Raw genomic sequence first — 14,930 nt, 5'->3', positions numbered from 1 at the left:
GCGTTTGGCCCACTATGGCTCTGAACCCTTCAATTAAAGTAAGCAATGTCAGAAACTTACTGGCCCTTCTAATAATCTCGCCACTCCGCTTTGAGACTGGGTATCTATCGCGACACGTCGATTAATTATGCCTGTTAGATTATCCCGAATGATGATGGTTTATAATGTATCTTCACAAGAGTTAACGACGGGTCAAATGATCCAATTCTTGAAGGATCGTTGTCGTCGTAATAGTCATCGCCTTTTTTTTTTTTTTTACAGATTTTATAGGAAAATGTCCAATAGGATAAAAAAAAATTACGTTAGATGACGGAACAATTTTAGAACAATTTTCTGATTTTAATTACTTCAGTTGTTGTGTCAAATATAAACCCCGGTGGTCGAGTGGTCAGACCTCTGACCTGTCACGCAGGCAGCCCGGGTTCGAGTCCCGGTCAGGTCTGGAATTTTTCATTGAAAAATCCATAGTGACACTTGTGGCGGACAAGGTCGCAGTTGGAGTTTTTCTCGGGGTTCTCCCGTTTTTCCCCATATTAGGCATTTACATAATTTCGTCATCATTCCATAGCATTCCCCGATCGCCGGCTGGCGACGCACGGAGAGGGTTGGTCTAGGGACGAGGGGGTTGCCTGCTCGACACCTGGATACGCAGCGAACCTTAGTGTGGTCAGCCGGTGTGGGTTTGGGAATGCGCCTAGCTTGAGGGTAGCGCAATAAACCTTAACAGGTCGCATTGCTGGGCCATAGTGCCCCCCTCCCGTAAATTCAATTCAATTGTATCTGATATAACCATGATAAAGACCGAATTAAAAATTAGGTATTTTTAAAAAATAGCTATAACTTTAAAACAGAACTTGAACTTCTGCGAATTTATGTCAGTTCCAGTACGCCCATTGCTATATGGGAGTGAAACTTAGACATTACGAAATACAATCCAGTTAGCAGAGATGAAATTTCTGAGAATTATCAGGGGATTTTTTAAATTTGTTATTTTACAACGCTTTATCAATTGCTATGGTTATCTACCGTCTGATTGAGATGAAGGTGATAATGCTAGCGAGATGAGTCCAGGGTCCAGCGCCGAAAGATATCAAGCATTATTTGCTCTTAATAGGTCGAGGCAAACCCCCGGAAAAAACCTCAACTGGTATAGCTCAAGCAAAGAACGATTACCGAAAAACAGTGGTGGCGTTACTGTCTGTTTTGACGTTTGTATGGCAGGCACGTCGAGGGAGCAAGAGGTACGGGCAGATGGAAGTACTGCTCTTCCAAGAAGATGAACAGATGGGGACATCGCCTGTGAAAATCAAGAGCGTAGCAAGAGAAAAATTTGAAGCGAATTAAACGCGCAGCATTATGTTTACGAATAAAATAATGATACTCTGCGAGGGGAATGCTCCATCACTACATAATAAAATAAACGCACTTGGAACAAGACACGTATTCACATGCGGTGGAAGTGAAACTAAAACCGTAATGTAACTACACTATCTTCCAAAATGTAATTGGGCACCCAGGATTTTACGTGTTAGATGCCATGTTTCGGTGGCTACTATGCAATGGTATGCAGACAATAATGTTCACCGGTTGGATTGGCCTGCACAGAGTCCTGATCTCAATCCCATTGAGCACCTCTGAGACGAATTGGATCGGCGATTGAAGTTTCGGGAAATTCGACCAACTTCCATTGTCCAACTGAGTGCCATATTGCAAGAGGAATGGCGATGCATTCCAGTGGATATCCTACACAAACTAGTGGAAAACATGCCTGACGGAGTGGCTGCTGTTATAGCAACAAGAGGTGGTACCACGAGGTTCTAAAGGGGCAAAAATCAGTGCCCAATTACTTTTTGGGAGATAGTGCAAGACTGATTTTATAGATGTCGTTTCTCTTCCCACTGTACTCTTGAATATCATTCAAGTTATCTCGTGATATTTCCTGTCGCCCGCTATTCCTTATCCTTTCACATTTCTGTCGTCGATAATCCCTGCTTGCAAGACCTATAATTTGTCCCAACCAGGATTTGAATCCGGGACCGCTAGTTTCACAGTCATGCATGCTATCCTTTACAAAGGGATGTTCTAAATTAGATAAAATTAGGATCGAAGATATTCGTAACGAGCTCGATATATTTTTCCTTCATGAAAAACTCACAAAGTATAAAAACAGAAGGGACACCATGTTTTAAGGATGTCAATATATCATATTTACAGGACAGAGCTATGAACTGTTAAACAGCAGGAAGACGAAACCTTGGAAGACCAAAGAAAAGAGATAGAAAGAGTACATTTCAGTCATAATATAGGCCAGAAGTAATTCCGCTACGCCATGAATTATTATTATTATTATTATTATTATTATTATTATCAGCGTTATTAATAATACTATTGCTACCATGATTACTATAACGGTCAGCTTCTGCATCCTGATGCAAATTTCGACCTTTATCCTTTATAAACATATTCTCAGGAATATTATAATTTCAGGAAACTCCCATAACTTTGTACTGCACTATTTTATTACTACTATTAGTATTATTATTATTATCATTATTACTATTCTTCTTTATTATTATTATTATTATTATTATTATTATTATTATTATTATGAATAATTGTCTTTTTTTTTTGTATGCCTCATTTATTTTGACCTGCTGTTCACATATTATTATGCTTTTTTCTTTCTTTCTGTATGTTATATATTATGTCTGATTTCTTCTTATTTGTTGTTTATTTTTTATTATTATTATTATCTTATTCAGTTTTGTGTGTAAAATTGTAGTGTAATTTGTTAATTTGTAGTGTTTTTGTAACGCAGTCTTTACTCCTGGTTGAGTGTTAGAGAAGGCCGTATGGCCTTAACTCTGCCAGGTTAAATAAATCATTATTATTATTATTATTATTATTATTATTATTATAATGACAATCCGACAACCTTGTAATTGTTACTGTTGGAAAAGTGGAGCAGAAGCCCTGAGCGAATAAATCTACTGCGGGCAAAGTGACGCAACAACGAAACAGCTCAGAGCATCGCCTTTATCCTTTGCCTGGAGGATTCCATTTCGTCTTATCAGCTATGACTCCCCCCTCATTATCACGCTTCATGTCAGTGGGTCGTTAATTTCAATGTTAGTTACTCAATTAAATCAAGAAGACTGTCAAGTTGTCACATTAGACAGCCGTTATTGTAACATAGTCTTTATTTATAGTCCTAGGTTTATTGCATTTATTTATTTACAGTTAGAATTAAATTTACGTTTATTTTATTTTTTTATTGCTGTAATTATTGTAATGTTACTATTGTATATTAATATATCACTGCCACCGGGTGTATACCAGGGTTTAAGCTACAAAATAAATAATTGTCGCAAAAATGTACAAATAAAAAGTTATATTTGTGCAAATTGCGAAATGCTTGTGCAATATTATAAATAATTGTGCAGAAAGATAAAATTAATAAAGTATGCAGAAACAAAAAGTTATGTAATTTGTTTCTTGCAGTTTTATTACTTTCAATCCATCTTATCACACTCTAGATATACTTTCTTAAAATTATTATTTATTTAACAACGCTCGCAACTGCAGAGGTTATTTGAGGGGCTCACAACCAGAGTGGACCAAGTCCACCAGTGATCAGTTTGTGGATTAATACAATCTCGGATGAAGAAAACTTAGATTTATTCATTGCCATAACAAACCAAGTCCATAACTCATTTGTTATTCCACAGAGAGCAGCATTTCCTATGGAAGGTGAAGGTTGCTAAGCATGAGCCAGGAGCTTTAAGACTCAATTTCTCAAAATTATTCCAGAAGGACTTGGTCCACTCTGGTTGTGTACCCCTCATATCAGCGTCGTCATGTGCTGGAATTTTGTCCCGCAAGAGTTCTTTTACATGCCAGTAAATCTACTGACATGAGCCTGTCGCATTTAAACACAAATGATATCGACCTGGGCCGGGATCGAACCCGCAACCTCGAGCATAGAAGGCCAGTGCTATACCAATTACGCTACCGAGGGCGACTAGGGTATACTTATTTAAGTAAATCATTAGACGTAGATGTGTTTAGGATCAATTACTGCTGAATTTCCATCACATTAAAATACGTTATTTTATGGGTACTTTAAACATTGAAATTCTTTACTAGTAGACCCTTCATTTTTAAAAAGATTCATACAACTAAATCCTCGCTCACAATTTACAGTATATGATGAAATTACACATGTAAATCAATTATAAGAAATTGTTGACTTAACTTACATGAATTACACCAACTCTTTGAAATCAATTCCTGAACATCTATTGCCTAATACCTTTTGAACATTGCTCATGCCATTAGCATTTCATTTAAATTCAGATTAGTTTAAACACATCTCTGACTTCATTTTCTTCATTACCATCTTCGTTTCTGAAGTCCAATGTGGTTGTCGCATTTTTGTACATTTACATTCAAAGTCTGTTGCATTTTAAGAAGTCTAGTAGCAAAATGCAACAAATGTGACTGTGGCTTAAACCTTGGTGTATACCCTATTGTAGTGTTAATAAATACATACATACACATACATAAGTTTCCGGAAAAAATAAATTAACTAATTTTAACTTTTTTTCTCTTGTACGGAGAAGGGATCCGGAGGCTCCTATTCTGTGAATGATTGAGTAGTCGAATGCCGCGCTCTTGAACAAGTACGCCGCACCGTGAACTTTGAACTTAACCCGGGCTATTGTATGGACGATGATGATGATGATGATGATGATGATGATAACTGAATTAATGATGACGAAAAGAATCCGAGGTTCAAAGCTGAAAGTTATCCAGCAATTCTGCTTCAGTTGGTTGAGGGGAAACCCCGGAAAAAAGCCCAACCAGGTAACTTATCCCAACTAGGATTTGAACCCGGACCCGCTCGTGTTATGGCCAGACGTGGGCAATAAAGTAATAGGCCTAAACATTTAACTAATGTTAATGTATATTATTGAATTAAAGCAGGACGGCTTGGCCAAATTACTACAGTTCCACTAAATAACAATTTAACAAGCATTTCAAGAATCACAAAGGGAGAACTAGACCAAAAGAGGTAACAATTTTTCTTTAACAGTTCAGTTACGTACTATGAATAGTAGAGAGTACTAAGATCATGATTTAACTTTCCAGCACCTAATACTTTCCACGGAATATCCTAGAACTAATCACCTGTTGTACATAGCATTGAATGGATTTAACACCGTTATATTGTCCACATCAGATGTCACGAGCGAACGAATCGCCATTTAATTTTCGAACACGATTATTAAATGTATCGAAATACAACCTCCTTCGACAATAATCTATCCCAGGGTTGCAGAACTGGGGAAGAGAGAGGTGGAAGAATGGAGAAAGTTTGTTCTCCCGTCCACAAGGCCTGAGCCTTCAATGATGTATCATTGACGTTTGGCAAGCACACTGAATACATATCTCTTCTCCCCCTACCACACCCAATGACGCGAGGAATGAAAGAAAGGAATAAGTTACGTGTTCCGGCTTGTGACGTCTGTCGCAATTTTAGCACAGTTTTGTATCCCTGATCTATCCCTATGAGAACTAAAAATGCTTTATTTCTGATGCGGTCCAGGCCTACATTCACCAAATGTACAGAAATTTACACTTCCACTAGCACCTAAAATGCTTCTTTGCTGGTGTGATCCAGGCCTCCAAACACCCTGCCCAAAAATTTGCACCTAGACCTCTAGAGCAAACTTTACTTAAATTGTATGTTTCATCACGTAGATCTCGGATTTTTGGGTACTTAAAAACTAACTTTTAGGCACCTAAAATAGGCCCTGAATTGATCAAAATAGGCATTAAAACATAGATTTAAGCAGCTAAAAATACTATTTTATGCAGCTAAAATGTAATTTCTAGCCACACAAAGTACAGTAACTGTGAGAATGCAATTAATTAGCGAGTATTAAGCATTTCGGTATACTGTGACAAAAACAGTAATTATAAATACCGGTACGTAATTTTTAATTAATTCATCGGTCTCATTGTTCTAAGGCTGCTAATACATGTGCTCCTATTACAATTAAATTAATTAATTTACCAATGAATTTACAATTAACACATTATTCATAATTGGCATTGCAATACATAACGTTTTTTTCTCATTTTCTATTGTTCAACTTCGACTTTTCTTAGACAGAACCATTTCATAAGCGAAAAAAATTCTTCTCAATGATACCGAAGCAATGGATGCATATTTAAATCTAGCATGCTGATTTCTTTAGGGAGAACTGCATCCTCCCGATTCATCACATTCCTACCGTCTGCTCGAGAGCATTCCACAAAACCAGACATCTTCCAGGAATTTCTTGATTCCTACAACCAATTATAGGATATTTGAACCATACCCAACCCATGACATTAAAAGTTTCTCAGTCACTGCTACACGAAAATTTAAAAATATACACGTAACAAATAGAAATAGGTAATTTTGGCTCTAAAATCTTAAAAATAGGTCTCAATGAACAAACCAGACATTTTATACACCATAAAACCGCATTCAAACATTCATATTTTATATAAAATGTGAAGATATTTAACTAGTTTTAGTTTATTCCTACAGAAAAAATTAGACATTTAACCTTAAACCCCAAGATCTACAATCATCAGCACGTGTCATTATAGAGGCGATATAGCTATTCATTACTATATAGAACAGAACAGTTCTGATTGATTGGTTTCTTCCGAGGTTTTCCCCAGCTGTGGGACTGATGCAGGATGGTCTATGGTGAGTCCTCGGCCTCACTTCACTTCACCCCCGTTTGGTCTGATTACCTGGCTGGGTTTTTCAGAGATTTTCCCCAACCATAAGACAAATCCCAGGTAATCTTTTGGAGAATCCTCGGTCTCACCACAGCTCACTACATCTCGCCAAAAAATTGTAAAAAATTGTAGAAATTTGTAAAAATTGTAAAAAAAAATTTGTAAAATTGTAATTCTAATCTAGTAACATTTTTGACTCGTTCCAAATCTTAAAGCTTCATTGGTAATGTAAGATCTATGGAATATAATAAATGAAATCAAAATGAAAATTCTGTGAAAAGTATTGAGCGCCAAAAAGTAAAATCATGTGCTTAGTATTCTATACTATTCGTAGTACGCAATTGTTGAAGGAAAAATAGCGGCCTTTGATATAGTTCTTCTATAGAATTACCAAAATGGTTTGGTTTGGTCTAGTTTTTCTATAGAAATATCGTAAGTTTCATTACAAAATGAAAATGAATAAAAATGAAACCATAACGCATAAGAAGTGCATAATGTTCTCCATGTGATTACAACTTCCGTGAGGATAAAATCTCAACTCGCTTGTTCTCCAGTTGTTAACCGTGATTCACAAAAATCTAAACGAGTGACGCTATGAAACAATAACGACGTTTGGAGAAACTTCTTTTAAACCTAGCAGAAATAGTGTTCCATTCGACTAGACATTTGAAATGAGTTTTTAAAAAAAATCGTGGTACGTGCAAGAAAAAAAGAAGGCTCTGTTCGCGCACTTGCTTTTTAGTTTACCACAAACGAAACAATAGATTTGAGGTTGTTACGCACCTGTGCAACTCTGAACCGGCGTGCTAGTCACGCAGGAAACCAGGAAGGCGAACACCACAGCGGACACTAGAAGCTGCATCTTGACTGCTAGACGACAAACAGGTAACTAACAGACTCCACTCTGCAGTGCTCCACAGTCCACTGCCTGACTACCAAAGGATGCTACTGCTGTTGTTGAGTCGGCACCCTCCACGCTCGGTTCAGGGCCACGCAACAAAGTCACCCTTCACAGTTCAACAATGAGTATCCTTACCGAATTTAAACTTGTCATATGTAACAAAATTCACATTTTCAAGCAATTCTTCCTAGATTATGGAACAGTCTTGAGAGTTCCGTGTTCATGAAAAACGCGAGGAGAAAGTTCACTGTAAAGTGGCTCATGGCAAAGTGCATCAACCTCGGTTAAAAGCACATTAATCATAGGTTACGAAATGATGGTTAAACAGTAACCGTGGTGTGAATCATTCATAATCACCGATTACTTAAACATGGTTAGCTGACCCTAATTTAATCACAATAAAATATAAGATGGGACACTGTTTCTACAAAATGACTAAAGGAAAGAATCCGTTCCTCTGCAAAGATAATAGTCAACTATACATCTTGGTTAATAGTCAACGTCTAAAAATGACTGCGCTTACTCCTTCCTACATAGAAACGAACGTGTCCTATATTTTCGCGTTGCATTTGTTTGCCTTTGGACGCTGTTATGTTTGCGAGTTGTATTTCTTTGTTTTTTCAGTGCTGTTAGGTAAAAATCGAACAAAATGACAAATTAAATGCAAAAATGATTATATCCCAATGTAAGTTTGAAGTACTGATAGACTTAATTACTTACTTACTTACTGGCTTTTAAGGAACCCGGAGGTTCATTGCCGCCCTCACATAAGCCCGCTATTGGTCCCTATCCTCAGCAAGATTAATCCATTCTCTACCATCATATCCCACCTCCCTCAAATCCATTTTAATATTATCCTTCCATCTACGTCTCGGCCTCCCCAAAGGTCTTTTCCCTCCGGTCTTCCAACCAACACTGTATATGCATTTCTGGATTCGCCCATACGTGCTACATGTCCTGCCCATCTCAAACGTCTGGATTTAATGTTCCTAATTATGTCAGGTGAAGAATACAATGCGTGCAGTTCTGCGTTGTGTAACTTTCTCCATTCTCCTGTAACTTCATCCCTCTTAGCCCCAAATATTTTCTTAAGAACCTTATTCTCAAACACCCTTAATCTCTGTTCCTCTCTCAAAGTGAGAGTCCAAGTTTAGACTTAATTACTATATTTACAGTATATATTATATATGAAAAAGATTAAATATCCATAAAAGAAAAGGATGAAAAAGATTAGTACGAATGTGTGTACGATCCAGGACCCTATTTACACCAAGGAACTGTGCATTATCGTAAGATCCATCCATAACCTCTCTTCGTTCAGCCAGTGACGTAGCGAAAGAGATGCTTGACTGTTCCATCTTAAAATACAGAAAATATCAGTTGCAGAGAATCGTAATATAAGCAGTCGATCCATAGGAGAAATGCGATTGTTTCTGTGTTATTTTTGTGACACTGTGGAATTTGATAAACGAATACTCTCCTGAAATTTTCTGTCACCTAATTCCTCCTAAGATTTCTCTCTTTCCACTAAAGAAACTTCACGCTGACCATCATCTCTATCCAAGTAATTCAAGTACTGTACAATAATAATCCTTTTCAAAAAAATCACCTGTGGATTCGGCCGCCATTTTGTTTTACTTAGTCTACTACTTACTGGTTATCTCCTTTAACCGCTCGAATATGGCTGGTTAGAGATTACCATGGTTAACTTCCTATTTATGTCCTAACCGAAGTCGATGCACCGTAAAAATGCTTAATAAGGGGTTAGGTGGCATTTTTAACTGGTGGTTACACTAACCGACATTGATGCACGTGAACATATGTGAATGTTATTTCTCCATTTCCTGTTTCCAAAACTTTTATGATTTCCACCGACAGTGACAAATGTCACGGGATCAAGATTTATACCCCAAACAATATTAATAGTCTGAGATAGTTATAATGATCTAGTTCAAATTAATGTTTAATTAATTAAACAAATCGTATTATTTGCAGAGATCAATGTAATTAATGAAATAATATAATAAAAATAGTCCTGACAGTTGCTAGCAATGTGCGCCTGGGTCAGGCGAGTCCATTTAGTTATGCCAAGGGGTGTTTGGGTTAGTCAGTCGCTTGCCTTCAGAGCGATCGGATGTCATGCGTGAGGTAGGGCTGTAGTTTGTACTGTATTCCTTTACTGATCGCTCGCCCTTATCTCTACTCCGAAGCTCTCCCCACTACTCCTATTACTTCCCTTCTTTCAGGACTAAATAATCGGTCTGTAATAGCCTACTTAATAAACCTAATGAGTTCCTGTTGTATTGAAGTAGATTATTCATCGCAGAAAAAAAAATGATCACGGCAATAAAAAAAACACAGCGTTCACCTCAGCTCCCGGCCAGACACACGCGCATCAGACACGCTTGTATGGCCCACGAGACTGCGTCATTAACGTTCCTAACATAGAGCACTTTATTATACAAGCAGAGCAATCCACCATATTGAATCCCACAAGCAAGGCAACATAACAATTTTCACATGAGATCGTGTACAGTAGTGGCAAAAAAACCGGACCGACGGAATAATCAGTCCCCGAAATGAGCCACTGCGCATGCCACGCCCGCATTCACAAGATAGCGAGTAATCTATTGAAATTGTTGTAGTTTCGACTGCTGACGTAACCCGTTTCGAAAACTATTAGAAAATTAGCTGATAAATTCATGTTCTGGGAATAATAAGTTAATTAAGTAGTAAAATATCGCTGCAATCGAAAAGTATTGGGTATAAATTTGAATAAGGAACAAAAAAAAAGTTTCCTTCCCAGGCAGGATTCGAACCACTAAAGTCTTAGTTATCAGTCTATCGTGCTCTGGAGTGAACAAGGCTCTGAAATCAGCTACAAGGGTCGGTCCGGTTTTTTTTTTTTTGCCACTACTGTACAACGACAAGATTATGTATGCATGTTTGAGGTTAGGACACAGTAATCGTTCGCTTTAGTTACCTGTGAAATAAGCAAATACAACGGTAAAGTAAATCCATGTGAATGAATTAAAGTTTAAAAGAATATTGAAAATATAAAGTAAAGTGAATCCCATGTGTATTAATTTCAGTGAAAATTATTTAAGTAATTAATTTATAAATATGAAATATAAAGTAAAATAGAACCTATGTGCGTTAATATTTAGATGAAAATTAATTAATTCAGTAACTAATTAAAAAGTATAAAGTAATATAGCCCCTATGTAGATTAATATTTCAATGAACATTACTTATTACAAAATATTAAGTAAGGTAAATACTATGTCAATTAATCATTTAATTTAAAGGTAGAAACCAATTACAATTGAAAAGAAAGAGCTGTACGTGGAGATTCGAACCTTCGAACTTCCGATTTAAATAAAGACCAGCATTTAACCACTAGATTACCACGGACAACAATGAATTAAACTCTCTATATGGTAGTGTAGCCTACTTAAATGTTTCAATGAATTCACTTAGAATCCCCTGATGACTACTTAATGAAAATATTGGAATCACATTTCATTTCTTGGCATATTTCAGCATAAAATATGTTAAATTATACTTAAATTACAAACGTAATTATTTGTTGTTGGCGTCCAATTCTTGCGACTCAGATTTATGAGCCATTTCTTTCTACTTTCGTTGTCAGCAGGGAAATGGTAGAATTTGTAGACTCCATGCCTACTGTTATTTGTACAATTTGGAACCGCACAACGAACCATTGCATAAAATTAATAATACAGTTTAGGCCTACGGTCTTACTAATAAAAACTCTATATACAGACGTTTAACTGTCCTATACAATGAGTAACTCGTTTATAAGTCGTGTGCAAATTCCTTACTAATAATCACTACATACGTCGTATATAATAGTATAACTGTTACACAGCTACGTCGTAGTTTCGTCATTACTTCATTATGAAAGGTAATAGAATATCTGAGATTCTCTATTGCAACCGGTAGAGTGCTCTAGTGTGCCGTGTTAAGTATCGATAGCACAACTGGCTCTAATCGATTACCACACTTTATTTTGGTCAAAGAGTACAATCTACAGCAATATTACTCTAATTATTCTATGCTCTTTGGTTTGTTCTTCTGTGGTTACAAGGCAGCCATTGTCATAAAATGACAGTCGATACGAGCAGCTGTTAGAGGGGCGGCCATTTTTTCTCTATATACAACGCTTAATGAAGGGGTTTCGTGTCTATAACTATTGCATAGCAATTCCCATTGTATAGTTACAGACTGTTTATACATTCATCGCTTGTGCATGGTTTATTAGTAATGTTTTCTGTCTCAACTCTGCATAAGTCTCGTATAAAAGCTATACACGATTTATTAGTAAGACCGCTAATGTTTAAAACTAAATGCATCCACATGTCAGATATTTTAATTTCCGTATTGTTGTTCCGTCCATGCCAGCTGTAAGCAGCCATATGATGCCATCCAGCAGGCAGTGTTTCCGCCACAGACGTCACGTCACGTCACTCGCTTGGGATTCAACATGGCGGACTGGTCTGCTCGGCGAATATAGTATTTTACCCTAACCTCCCACGTATTTTTACTCATGTAACTTTGATTAATTATTTTGTGTGTTGTGTAGCTGGATCGATAGATGACACCAAACAGTGAATCACGATATTATAGAAATGCGATCCTATGGACTTAAAAATTATCCATACGAAAAAGGAGTGGTAAACATATTGTTTTTTGGGCTGCAGGGCAAGCCGTCGAGCTCTTCCTCCGTAAGGGGGAGAAAGAAAAATAATATTGATATCGTTGGAGCCACCGGCGTAGCTCTGTCGGCTAAGGCGCTTGCATACCGATCCGGAGTTGCGTTCAGACGCAGGTTCGATTCCCGCTTGGACTGATTACCTGGTTGGGTTTTTTCGAGGTTTTCCCAAACCGTAAGGTAAATGTCAGGTAATCTATGGCGAATCCTCGGCCTCATCTCGCCAAATACCATCTCGCGATCACCAATCCCATCGACGCTAAATAACCTCGTAGTTGATACAGCGTCGTTAAATATCCAAGTAAAAAAAAGATATAATTGGGATGTTTCTTGAATCTAGGACCTAAGTAGGTAAACAGTTACGAGCACAGGCGAGTTGATATTTGCTCACGGAAGTTGATTACATGGAGAAAGTCTTTCAATTGCTGCATTATGGTTTTATTTTAGGCCTGTGTATGTGTCATCGCATTATAATATAACTACGTATTGTGACACTTAATGTCTGGGAATGGAGGAAATGTTTGCGGTGGTGTTACGAATGAATGAAGGAAATAAAGAGGCGAATCGCGTTTCCTGGTGGTGGTCCTACGCGTGATGTACATAATCTTGAGAAATAGTCTTACCTCATACGACGCATAAATGCACAATTTCGTCATAGCCCTACAAATATTTTTAGCTTGTTCACTGTCTCGTTACGTTTCCACTAATGTTTTTAGAAAACGCAGAAAATGTTCGTATTGTGATGCTGTAAAATTCCCATTTCTGTGTCTTCTCGAAAGAAATTTTTCACCGAAAAGTTCTGATTGTTTTTCTCCTGTGTTTGTAGAGATAGGTCTATAGAATTGCTTACTGGCCGGAACATGAAGCATTCCTAAGCACTTGGGCCCAAATAGGATTTTGTGCACCCGTGATGGAATGAGTTCTTTGCCGACTGTGATGACCGGTTAAACCCGTTCAGCCATCCGTCACATTATGTATTTCTCTTTAGACAACAAATCCGTAATACGTACCCCATAAATCTACATGAGTAGTCATATAATCCCCATCAAGAAAGCAAGGACCTGAGGAACTCCGTTGTATTATATGTGAATCGTCTAGAATCTATCACCACTGTCATCTACCAATTACAAAGCAACAAACCTCGAGAAACACCTATCATGTCGGACGGCCGATTTGACGTCACGAAAACACAAGAGGTGTTCTATTTTTGAGACGGGGATGATAATGAAAAGTGAAGTGTGGAGTGTTGGTAGAATGACGAGGAAACATGGGAGAATCACGAGAAAAACTCTCACAATCTTAGCTTTGTCCATCATGAATATAAATCCGCCATCGTCGAGTTATGAACTCGGGTCAGCAAACGTCGTAAGGTAGCTTTCTGCAACTGAGATACTAAGCGGCATGTATTTATGTATGTGTGTGTGTGTGTGTGTGAGAGAGAGAGAGAGAGAGAGATATCGAAGGGTTCCTCTGGTGGCTGAGGGGACTTTTCATCCCACAAAATGCACTCTGATCCCTTGTGTTGATTAGAGTGATACTTAGGTGGACAAAATAGCAAAATGGGTTTATCTGAAGCTATTTATTAATAAAGGAGAAAAATTCACTCCGGAGCTGGGGATCGAACCCAGGACCTTCCGTACTGAGCGCTCCACTACTGCGCTACACCGAGACTCGATCCACAGCACCGGATCGAACTCATTTCCTTTGGTTTTTCCCTTTATGGCCTGCTCTGGAAGTTATTTCTTTTCCCTCAACTTTACAATATCATTCCACACTCTCTCTTCATTTCATCCCTATCTTTTACCTTTATTCACGACAAATTATTTATAAAACTATGGTTACAGGTGATGTACGAGTTTCGGTGATGTCGGCTAGAGATGAACAGCCAGATAACTGCATATCTGTGAAACGTCCTGACCGTACACTGGCGCAAGGCCTAACTCCAGTTGGCGACACATAAGGAATAATTCCCGGTGCTAGTCGACAAACGCCCTGATGGCGAAGTTCCTCTATGATACATACGGAGCTGAAATTCTAGTCATGGAGATTCCATTCATTTTACCTCTATTTCCTGGAGGTTGTACACATAATGGTTCAACTACGATCTAAATGCAGAAGAATTTCCAACTACTCGTTCTGTACATAATATATACAGTACACACAACCTAAAGAAAGAGATTTTCTTAAATTTAATTAAACTGAATTATCATAAAATGGCGCGACGGTAGAAATAAATCATGTGCATTACTTATTTACTATTTCGCTGAAGTAGCAATTCATCAATGGAGTGCAAGAACCCTCTGAATTTCAAGAAATCGTAGTCATTTATCACTATAATATTATCATTTTAAATTATCGATTTTGTTTTATCGCTATTGCTTGGCAATTACCTCCTCCAACATAGACAATAGAATTTAGTAAACCATAGCTGCTTTTACGTAAAAATAATATTATTTTGACAATGACAGAAGGTTTTAAAAAAAAAGCTAAGAA

The 14,930-nt window shown here is 37.6% G+C and overlaps 1 protein-coding gene across 1 annotated transcript in view; it reads right to left on the bottom strand.

Annotated features, from left to right (window-relative positions):
- LOC138704765 (ecdysteroid-regulated 16 kDa protein-like) overlaps positions 1-7,957 on the bottom strand; it is a 56,858-nt gene extending 48,901 nt beyond the window's left edge. The window contains exon 1 of the mRNA XM_069832977.1: positions 7,585-7,957. Within this exon, the coding sequence (XP_069689078.1) occupies positions 7,585-7,663 (79 nt within the window). The 5' untranslated portion in view covers positions 7,664-7,957. The remainder of the gene's footprint in view (positions 1-7,584) is intronic.
- Positions 7,958-14,930: the final 6,973 nt, after the last annotated feature.

This window comes from Periplaneta americana, chromosome 8 (genome assembly GCF_040183065.1).
Source record: "Periplaneta americana isolate PAMFEO1 chromosome 8, P.americana_PAMFEO1_priV1, whole genome shotgun sequence".
In the NCBI taxonomy this organism is placed as follows: Eukaryota; Metazoa; Arthropoda; class Insecta; order Blattodea; family Blattidae; genus Periplaneta; species Periplaneta americana.
Note: the sequence above shows the minus strand (reverse complement) of the source record. Positions and strands in the feature narration are given on the sequence as shown.